The 11,251-nt window shown below is 42.1% G+C and overlaps 1 protein-coding gene across 1 annotated transcript; it reads left to right on the plus strand.

Moving 5' to 3' along the window:
- Positions 1 to 2,799: 2,799 nt before the first annotated feature.
- LOC117459044 (pannexin-3-like) lies at positions 2,800 to 7,558 on the plus strand. Its single transcript, XM_034099876.2, has 4 exons — positions 2,800 to 2,983; positions 5,409 to 5,551; positions 6,108 to 6,322; positions 6,715 to 7,558. The coding sequence occupies exons 1-4, from the start codon at positions 2,800 to 2,802 to the stop codon at positions 7,556 to 7,558; spliced, it is 1,386 nt and encodes a 461-aa protein (XP_033955767.2).
- The last annotated feature ends 3,693 nt before the right edge of the window (positions 7,559 to 11,251 follow it).

The following is an 11,251-nucleotide window of genomic DNA, read 5'->3' on the forward strand; positions in this document are numbered from 1 at the left end:
TCCCAAACAGGAAGTCATCCGTTTAATTCATGAGAATATTTAGAGATTTAAGCACTATAGTTAAACACTAGATAATAAACAGGGCATTGTTTCCGTAGAGTGAGGCATACGTGTGTGTGTGTGTGTGTGTGTGTGTGTGTGTGTGTGTGTGTGTGTGTGTGTGTGTGTGTGTGTGTGTGTGTGTGTGTGCGTGCGTGCGTGCGTGCGTGCGTGCGTGCGCGCGTGCGTGCGTGTGTGCTTGCGTGTGTGTGTGTGTGTGTGTGTGTGTGTGTGTGTGTGTGTGTGTGTGTGTGTGTGTGTGTGTGTGTGTGTGTGTGTGTGTGTGTGTGTGTGTGTGTGACACTTCCCAACCCTCTCACTCCCTGATACATTGTAACATGTTTCCAGATTATAGAGTTAGTCTAAATATTGGTTTGACTTCCCTCATTTTCCTGTCAAATGTGCAGCCTCCCACCCACTGGTTAAAGCTGCAGCCTGTGATTTGACTTACTGGAAGATGCCCGCCCAAACGACTATAAAAAACTCTCCACCACAGGGTTTGTACTCCTCAATGTGGATTCTGCCTCCTCAGAGTAAATGTAATAATGGGTGTGCAGTGCGCGGGCCACATTGTATTGTTTTACAAAGCTGTGTATAATTAATCCTTGTTTTGTTTTTCTTCCCACCTAAAAAAAGGTCATTCTTTCATTGCAGATACACTTATTAAAATATCCGTTATTCTCCTCTGCTACTTCTCTCCTCCTTCAGTGGGAGGACTTTGAATTGCAGTAGCTATGATGGGCTCCACAATGATATACTGGAAGGTAGCTATCCTGTGATGGGCTATTCATCCTTGACATTAGCATGAGGAAGACATACTCAAAGGATCTCAAATGGGAGGAAATCACCATATTTATAACGTCATCTAATACAAAATAAAGGTAGTTGGAGAGTATGGGCATTACAAAATGTCTTCTATAATTGTTCCACACAGGACTTGTGTACAGCAGGTCAGAGGAGAGCCTGTGAGCCTGTAAGAACAGGAAGAGCACGCGTCTCTCTCCATACTGCAGCTGCTTGGAACTGTTATTTATCCTGGGGCAGCACTAGCAGCAGAACCGGTCAAACATAATGACTGGAGTATTTGTTACAGTCAGCTTGGTGCTGCAGTGTGGTCAACCTCAGGCAGGCAGGGTTCAGGGTGCAATGCATACAACACTGAATAATGCATTGTGGGTAGACTTCAATATTTGAAATATGTTATACACCCTCAGGCTTGGGGAGTAACAGATTACATAACGGGGTTACGTAATCAGGATACAACAAAAAGATAGCTTATTATTCACTTTCAGTTACATTAAAAAAAGATGTAATCAGATTACTGTTACTTTAAAAAAATAAATGGGGATTACAAGAAGGATTACAATGTTATATATTACATATACATTTTAAGTCACTGTAACTATCTATCTTCGAAATCATTTCATAGTTGACCTTTTCTACCTCTATTAGTCTGAAGACCAACTCACAAGACAACCAGTGCATGATTCTGAGCATTCTGATCCAGACACTTCTCATTCCTACATCTCTTCTTTGAAGCTGATTAAGGCTGCAGTTTGAATAATGCTTCGTGAGGGCATTTGTACAATTAGACTGGTGTCATAACAAAATAATGATCACCTCACTCGTCTTTACAGAGTATTTTAGAATCTTCTTTGCCTATGTTTTGAATAGTTTTTATTTAACGAGAAACCCACTGTACACTTCTTCCATGTCCATTCAGAAGTCATACACATGGGATTATACACAGTGGAGCAGTGGGCAACTAAAGAGCCAGATACTCACTGGATAACAAAAACAGTTTGACTTTCTTATCGGATGGCAACAGAACTCCAAATGAATGACTACTGTTTTGAGTACACATTCTTCCAATGACTATTCCCCTCTCCAGCTAAGTGGCTGTGGCTGTGGCCCTCCCTATCATCACAACACAGACACATATCAAACAGAGGCCATGCAATGACGGCTTGTTTGTTAGTTTCATTTGTATACCGCATGTTTTCAGATTCAGAAACCACACAGTTTAGTCAGATTTTATCAAATACAAAGTTATTTTTCTCTCAAACCCTGCGTTGGACAGAAACATGACTATCCCTGCTGCACCGTCACTGCACTGCGCTGCAGGCGCTCTGAGGCTGGAGTGCAGTAAAAATAGTCTCAGAATGACAGAGGCTGGAAAAGCCTCTGGCCATGGTTCACTTGTTGGAAGTGGGCCACAGTCACCGTGCTTCACAGCCTGGCCCGGTGTAGAGTACTGGAGGTCTGCTGCAGTGCCATCTGGGCGCCTCCATGCTCCCAGATGTCCTCTCTGTAATTACAGCCAGACTGGGCTCGGCCCGGTCCAGCCCAGATCCAGCCTCTCATTTACAGAGACCCTCCCTGAATACTTAAGAAGCTTTCCAGCACTGTGCAGGCCCTTGGAGGAGGCATTTTCTAATAGTTTAACCAAAGAAAGCTGGACGACGAAAGGTAAGTTGGCTCAGATTTCCATCATATGTTTGCAATGAGAGCATTTCATAATGACATTTAATTTCTACTGGAACTCTCCCAGAATTGGAAAAGTAATCCACTTCAGGTTTTGTATTCCTTTAGCTGTATAGGGACCCGTGCTAAGGTTAGAGATCAGATAGAGAAAGGCAAGCAGTGGCATGTGACAGAGGGCATGAGTCTGATGTGTCCTGACAGCACACGTTATCTTCTCTGCTGCCTAAATGTGTCCACAAAATAAACCTTTTTCTTATCACTGGGCAGGAGCTCAACATGTCCATCGCCCAGATCGCGGCCAAGGCCATGCTGTCTGACGCCCTGCTGCAGGGCGGCCCAGCGCTGGACCGGCTCAGCCACCTGGAGCTGGAGCTTCCTCTGGACAAGGTCATCAAGTTTGTGTCTGTGGGCCTGCCGCTCATGTTGGTGGGCATGGCCTTCACTCGCGAGATCTCCCTGGGTGAGCAGCTCTGTGTGTTTCAGTTACACTGTGGTGCAGTTTTTCCTTCAATTCTTTATAAATGACCTGCTAAGCTGCATTTTGTTGAACTTGTGATAAGAAGTAATAGCATACAAATGTAAAGGTTCAACATTAGCATAGGAGTTTAGACAGACATGCAGTTTGTCATGGACTGAAGAGGTGAACCAAATGTGTTAATATCACAGAGCTTAGTTTAAAAACATCCTCCCCGGGTTTTAGTCCTGCAATCAGATACATCGCCTCACCATTTACATTCTTACATGAAGGAACTAAATAAACAGAGCAATAAGAATGAATTATGTAATTACATGGCACTTTACTTAACAATATTAGGGTCCTGGCATACAATTGGAAAAACACTCAATCAACACCTATCATAACATTGGGATATTAACTTCTGACTTCAAGACCTCCTTAGAATAATCAGCAAGATCTAATTTACATGTTGACCAAGGTCATATTCTTGCCTGTATACAAGGCGTTAACAAGCGATGCCAAGGAGTCCTGACAAAGCTTCTTTGTGTGAGGAATTGGGAATAAGAAAGGGATGGCATAATAGATACCACCTTTACAACTACTGTGTGATACAACTGTCAAAACATAGAATTACTGAAATAACTTGTGAATTATTTTGATACTTTGAGTACCCTCAGTCTATTGACTCTTCTGTGGTTTCTTTTGCTGCCTGAAGTGTTGACCTGAGGAAAGACATTGGTGGATTTTAACATAAACATGCCCACAACTGGTCTGTCCGTGGTCAGGATGTAAGCCCGGCTGACAAAGACGACGTGGCATGTCTAAAGCAGAAGTATATTTCTAAAGATGTTGACTGCCTTGACTTTGAACTAAACGCTGTCTCTCCAGAGCTGGTCTGCAATCAGCCGGATGCTCCTGATGCTAATTGCCATGAGGGATGATTGAGAGCGGCGTTCACTAACGCTGGCACGATGTGATTACAAGGCAAAGTTCTTCTGTTGCAGCCCCCTCCTGTTGGAGTCAAATGAGAGGATATGTTGATTAACTGGAGGGGGTGTCGAACACTGTGTGGTGGCGGGCTGAGCGGCTCCGCTGATGGATCTTGGCTGCCTACAGTATACGTTGGGTTGTCAGTTTAACAACAGTTCTTGATTGCGCTGCTGTCTGGAGTCGGGTTTACTTACTGCACCTGGACTCTCAGCCAAGAATGCTTACAAAGCAGTAATGTGGAGATAATCTGCCAGTGTAAATTGGAGAGTGGGAGTAGGAGACAGGAGCAGTGGCAGAAACATAGTTTCCTTCTCATTGCCAAAGGGCTCACAGGGGTTGGGAATTAAGAGGAAGAATAGGCATCTGCTGCTGTTTTTTTATATAGTGCGGCCAAAAACAGATTCCCACAGAAAGCACCATGAGAACATCGTGGTGTCAGTTGGTGTTATGAACGCATCACCATCATTTAAGGGTGCAAGCGGCTTCCATCAGTACAGGACACACAGTGATGAAGAACCACCTGGGCTCTGGTCACTACGTCGGCCATCTGTCCTCAACATTCAGAACAGGGTTTCATTATTAATACATATAAATAAATAAAACAACACACTTTAGAAAACTCAAATCAAATGAATCATGCGCATATCTTAAAAACATTTTGACCAAGTTCCATGCAATATGCTGGATGATTTGAAGAAAGTTGTGGCTTTCTCTTGCAGAATGAGAGATAGGAAAAATGCAAAATGAATACCAATTTAAATTAAATTGGACACTTACCAACGTAGACAACACATGCTAAGTTTGAGTTCAGTTTTAGTTTTAAAACATAAGCTGTAACTTTTCTGTGAATATCTAAGACTTTTTATAGTGGGGGGGCTGGCAGGAGGAATCCCATCCCGACAGTGAAAGAGTGTCATTATGTTTCTCCTTACAGAACTGCAGGCAGATGTGGTCTATCAATAAAAGCTCCATGTTGTAAGACTCTGAGTGAGGTGGGGCCCAGCGTGGCGTTCCCTCCCAAACGCTCTGTTTGGAAAATGACAGATTAGTGAGGAGCGTATATTTACTGTGAGTGGTTGGACTACATGTGGTTATCTCAAGGTGAACTAAATATAAGGCGGAGGGCCAACTTGGAATCGAGTGGCCCTGAGTTTTAAATGAAGGGTTGTCATTTGGGAACACATGATTTGTTCTGTGAAACTCTGTACCACTGAAAAGAAAAGGGCTCGTCGACATTCAGTGTGTATGTCTGAGTGTGTGTGTGTGTGTGTGTGTGTGTGTGTGTGTGTGTGTGTGTGTGTGTGTGTGTGTGTGTGTGTGTGTGTGTGTGTGTGTGTGTGTGTGTGTGTGTGTGTGTGTGTGTGTGTGTGTGTGTGTGTGTGTGTAGTAATTCCCCATATTAACAGATGTGACAAATCAACATTTGTTTATTCTGCAGGGCCTCAGATCAGCTGTTTCCCTCCCAGCAACTTCACGATCAAGCAGGCCAGCTATGTGGACACGTACTGCTGGGACTCTCTGATGCATCATGAGTTTGACAGCGATGGGAACTTTGAAGAGCGCTCACTCTGGGTACACAAAGTAAGTTGAGAGGTTCTGATCCAGCTTGCTACACATGTTACTTCAACCCAAGTTGTTGACTACGTTGAACTGCTGAAATACATGTTCTCTTTACTGTAACTTGCAAAACTTCAGTTCAAAATGTCAGGGTACCTTTTTTTAGAAGATTTGTTTTTTATAAATCTATTTTTTCATATCAGTTTCAGTTAACATTCAGGGCCCATATACAAAGTTCTAAACAGGACCTTTGGTTGTTCTTTGGTAATGTTGGTATATTGGGGATTGATTATCAGAATCAGGAATACTTTATTGATCCATGGGGGGAAATTGGGTCAATGTTTAGTTTAGTTTATTTATTTATAGTGTCGTGGACAGTCCCCATCGATGAACTGTCACAAAAACAGTAAATGGAGCAGCTTTAGCCGACATGGCTAATTTCCAGCCGTTGTCCCCGGCCAGATGGTAATAGACACCCTTAAAATTACAATATATCAACAGCAATGTGACTTGTTTCAACTCTTCTGCCACTCAATCTACCTCTCCGATATGTCCTTCTGATCAATCGTTTCCCCTCCAGATGTTTCCCTACTCTCTATTGGCCATGGCGGTATTGATGTACCTGCCGGCTCTGATCTGGCGCCAGCTCGTCATGCCAACACTGGGCTCCGACCTGCTTTTCATAATTGACGAACTGGACAATTCTTACAACCGCTCCATTCGAATGGCCCAGAGCATCATTGATATGCGTCAGAACACACAGAACCCGCTCACATTTCAGGCCGAACTGCAAAGGTAAGGGACCACCCACTGATGGCTTCTCGCACGAACATTCAATGCTCTTTTTATGATTTCAGGTGATTGCAGCAACAAACAACCCAATCTGTTATTGTAAAATGTTGCTCAAAGGTTACGGAATTGATCGTGTGCTGTCAGTCAGAATGTCCTCATTAAAAGGGAAATTGTGGTTTAAAATCGTTTTCCTCCCCCTTATGCAACTATCATTGATATACACTTATGTAAGGCTCGTAGCTGTCAGGACTGATGTGGGTGCTGCGGTGGGAAACTCCTTGTAACTAAAAGTAGAAGATTGTGGGTGGGGTTGAAAGCTTCCAGCTGGGTGTGTGTGTCTGTATGAACATGAAGGAGAATATCTTGCTGAGTTTATTTTCCTTGTCCAATTGCAGGGCCAAGAAGAAGAGATACTTTGAGTACCCTCTACTGGAGAGGTACTTGCGGTGCAAACAAAACTCCTATTTCCTTGTTAGTATGCTTTTCTTGAGGGGCTTCCTGCTTCTGACCTTCATGACAGCTGCCTGTCTCTACCTGGCCTACTTCCACCTCTCCGCCTTCCTGCAGGACGAGTTCAGCTGCTTTGTCCGCACTGGAATGCTGCGAGATCAGAACTGGGTTCCTGAACTGGTTCAGTGTAAAATGATTGGCCAGTTGGTTTTCCAGGTGATAAGCGTGGCCAATGGTGCCATTTATGTCCTGTTGGCTCCTATCGTCCTCTTCAGCATGATTCGCCTCTTCGTCTGGGACACCACCTTTATATCTGTCTACGAGATCCTCCCGGCCCTTGACCTCCTCAACCGCCGGAGACTGGGCTGCCCACTGAACGACCTCAATGTCCTGCTGCTCTTCTTGCGAGCCAACGTATCTCACCTGATGTCCTATGGTAAAGTGAGGGCACTGTGCTCCCTGGCTCCCCCACAGGTGGGCAACAACACTGCAGGGCAGGGCTTGAATGCAATGCTTACCCAAGAGGAGATGGAAGAGCGTGAAGAGGCAGCAATGGAGCTGGCAGAGGAGGTGGTGGAGGCCAAGGAGGAAGGGAAACTCAACCTAGTCGACATCATGACTATTCTGGGAGCGGCGCAGGGAAGAGTGGTCAACTGCAGCGAGAAGAGGCCTCTAGTGGAGGAGAATATGAGTCTCGGTACCGTAACAATTATCTACACGCTTAAACGCATTCTGCTAGTGGCTATTTTGGTCTTCATCATTTGGGATGTACAGAAGATTATAACGTAAACTCCAGATACAGGCTGTGACATGAAAAGCAAGTCCTTTTAATGAGGTAGCACAAGCAGTTTCCACTGAACAACACTCAATACCAGAAACAGGTCCTGTTCAGATGGACCTGAGAGTTTGAGAAACATCTTCTGTCAGGGCAAAATCAAGTAAATTCAAAACCACATTGTTTAGTGTTTTTTTATAATTGTTGTATGTTACTGTATTGCTTTTGCTATTTCCTTTTGAAGCCGAACTTAACTGCCTTTTTTTCTAAAAGAGTATTTAGATCTAATTTCTAATGTAGAAAGAGATAGATGTGTGGTACTTCCTAGCCCTAACTGCCCTCTCTGTCTCTTCACAGAGCCAAACCACCAGGGGTACCACGAGTTGAAGGAGACTACACCATTTAGTCATTACTAAGCCTCCTATGGATTACATCAATGTGATTACAAAAACAGAAACACTACAGTAGTACTGTTCCTACAAAGACTGGGGACACCAATCAAGGGCTTCTACAGTCCACACACAACACAAATAACGTCTTTTAGAATTACAGGGCAAATTGTTCTGGCTACAAATGAATGAAACAATAGAAGTGGATTTGTCCGCATTCAGCATCTGTGAATCTGTATTGTTATGGAAGCCAGTGATGGCGAGAAGACAAAGAAGGCTTTTTAAATGTCGTTGTACCTATACAATGACAATAAAGGAATTCAATTCAAAGAGAACGCAAGTGAAAGTGGCTATTATGGCGTGAGAACATACAGCACAAGTATCAGTAAAGTATGTCCATACAACACACATATTTGTGATCATGACCTGGTTAGATTGAACATTTGTGACAAATAGGAGTTTGAAATATTTGTGTATGTCAGATATGAGACAGAAAAACATCTGTCAGTGTCAGCAGCATCTATAGATTGTCAGTAATAATATGTACTTATACTGAAGAGTAAACATATAACATATTGTTGTACTCATTATCATTATTGCTCTGTTTATCTTATATTTACATTGAACGAATACAATTAGTTCTGTCTATGAATTAGTAAAGTGTATTTTATGTTATTATAAATAAATTCAGTTTTTTCGATTGTTGGTGTTTATCTCATCCTTATTCACATAATCCATTATATTTGTTATAATGTTCTTGTTTAATTTTGATTGATAAGTAGAATTTATATATAGTAAATAGTTGTAATGAAATATATCAGAAAGTCAACTCAACTATACATTTAAGGACAGCGGAGAGCAGTTTGCCTTTTTAGTGCTTCCATTTTTCCTACATGCAATTTCAGAATTGAAAGGACTCAAGTACTTTGCTGTTCTTACTCATAAATAATACCTTTCGACAAAAGGTAAACATAAAGTGATATGTTGAAGTTATTGGTTTCAATCAGTTTATTTTCCTTATTAGATAATAATGTTTACTATATATACTGTAAGTAGTATTACGTTTTTCTGTCTAAAATTATAATTTTGTGTAGTTACGATAAGATATTCATTATTGTCCCCGTAAGGAAATGTATTCTGGAATCCGTCATGCAGTTCCACATACAAACATAATAAACATTAAAACAACCTTCATAGCCAACATTTAAAAGTATATTACATTACATGTGAGTTGCATTAAAAACATATTAGGCATGGGTTGGGTGTATGTGTGTTGCAAAACAAATATTACTTGACTGTGAGTGGCCAAAGTGTTCGTAATTAATGTTAACTGTGAATTAAACAGATAAAGACAGGAATCGACACAAATTGCCTCTCTTAAAAGACCGCTCTACCATGTTTGTGTTACCATGTTTGTGTTACCATGTTTGTGTTACCATGTGTGACTGTTAAACAGATAGTCCAGAAGATAGCAACTGTGCAGCTTCAGTGAATTATCCACAAAACAGACAATTTGATATAGTCGAAGGCTTTACAAATAGAGTACATCTGAAAATTATAATGAATCAAGTCCAACAAAGGATGTGTGGGTGTGTGTGTGTGCGCGCGCGTGCGTGCGTGTGTGCGTGTGTTTGTTTAGCATAATCTCAGGTCAATTGAAAAAACTAAATGTACTATCATTCATTCCTAGACAGGAAGTCACAGGCCACTCAGTAGTCACATATTTTAGCTTTTAGTATTCTCTATGCTAAAATGATGATGATTATGCACTCAAAACTTTAAAGGAAAGCTGGTGATTCTTCTTGTCATCAACAGTCATGCATGTCAGATCCCATCCTCCATCATCCATCTGGCAGAGGAAACGCAGACAGATGGTGATAATTAATGTTGTCGACTGTGTATTTTGAAGCTTCACACAAAGGGAAAATACAAGTATCTGCAGTTTGTGAAGGCTTTGTTGATTGACTGGCTTTAGCTGGCTGACTCCAGCCACTTGGGGGCATCATTGAGTCATACTGAAACGACACTGGCCATTTCGTTTCAATAACTGCAATATATACATTTAAGGCTGCATCATAGTAGGGTCAGTGTTGATACTTAAAATCCTTGTAATCTAAATGAAATGGAATGCAGTCTCTTTCAGATCATTTTAATCAGGCGTGTACAGGGTCCTCCTCTGTGGAGACTAAAGGCTGACACTGCTGTGACGGGAGCATTACATTTTGGAATCGTGAATTTGCTGGAAACCGTCAGTACAGACATGTCAATGGGCTTCCAAGTTCTACTGTTTGCACTGTTTCCAAAAGTGTTGCGCATATTACTCATACTTTAGAGCAGGGTGAATATAATGAGAGATCAAAGGTGTTCTTTAATTCCTCTGCTGTCATTCCAGTCTGCCTGGATCATGATGATGATTCTGTTACATCCAAATGATGCTGAGGTGGTCAGGGCTTACATGCCTCTGGCAGCTCACATCACAGCACTAAGCTCCGTGCAGAATCCAAGTGAACTTGTACTGTTTTTACAGTTTGACATCTCTGGCCTTACCTTTCCTCTCCCTCTGCATGGGAAATCTAGCGTGTGCATAGAAGCATCAGAGTATTTTCTCTAAATGTTTTTCTCTCTCTCTCTGCAGCAGGTAACATCATTGGTATATGTCTACTGCGCACCGGCCTCATCTGTGGGGTAAAGTGCCAGCAAGCAGCCAAAAAGAAATGACTAGAAAACACTGTTCCCGCCCCAGCCTGTTCAATCTGGTGCTGTCTTTCAAACAGTGCAGAAGTGTCAGCTGCTGCAGCACCACCACTCTCTCAGGCTCCCCCTCAGCTGCACACTGTAACCAACCTCAGCTCTGTGTGTGTGTGTGTGTGTGTGTGTGTGTGTGTGTGTGTGTGTGTGTGTGTGTGTGTGTGTGTGTGTGTGTGTGTGTGTGTGTGTGTGTGTGTGTGTGTGTGTGTGTGTGTGTGTGTGTGTGTGTGTGTGTGTGTGTGTGTGTGTAATTGCATGTGCGCTGTAAAATGTTTGGCTGTAAAATGACAGTAAATTACTGGCTACTAGTTGCATAGATTTCACAGTAATTTACTGTACATATTTCACAGTAATTTACTGTAGATATTTTACAGTAAATTAGAATAAAAGTACAAATAAATACTGTGACTTTACAGTTGACATGCCCATGGATTTACTGTGATATAGCAGTACAGAGCTGTGGTATTATGGTACCTTGCTGTACATAGATTACAGGAATTACTTGTATTTTCACACTATTACTGTAGAAGTAATGCAACACAGTAGCCAGTAATTTATTGTAAATCTGAC

This window comes from Pseudochaenichthys georgianus, chromosome 14 (genome assembly GCF_902827115.2).
Source record: "Pseudochaenichthys georgianus chromosome 14, fPseGeo1.2, whole genome shotgun sequence".
NCBI lineage: Eukaryota > Metazoa > Chordata > Actinopteri > Perciformes > Channichthyidae > Pseudochaenichthys > Pseudochaenichthys georgianus.

What these genes read in the sequence shown, in the direction of transcription:
- LOC117459044 (XM_034099876.2), top strand. Translation starts at nt 2,800, where the DNA reads ATGTCCATCGCCCAGATCGCGGCCAAGGCCATGCTGTCTGACGCCCTG. An exon ending in CACTCGCGAGATCTCCCTGG is followed by an intron (nt 2,984 to 5,408) that starts GTGAGCAGCTCT and finishes TTTATTCTGCAG; the next exon opens with GGCCTCAGATCAGCTGTTTC. An exon ending in TTTCAGGCCGAACTGCAAAG is followed by an intron (nt 6,323 to 6,714) that starts GTAAGGGACCAC and finishes GTCCAATTGCAG; the next exon opens with GGCCAAGAAGAAGAGATACT.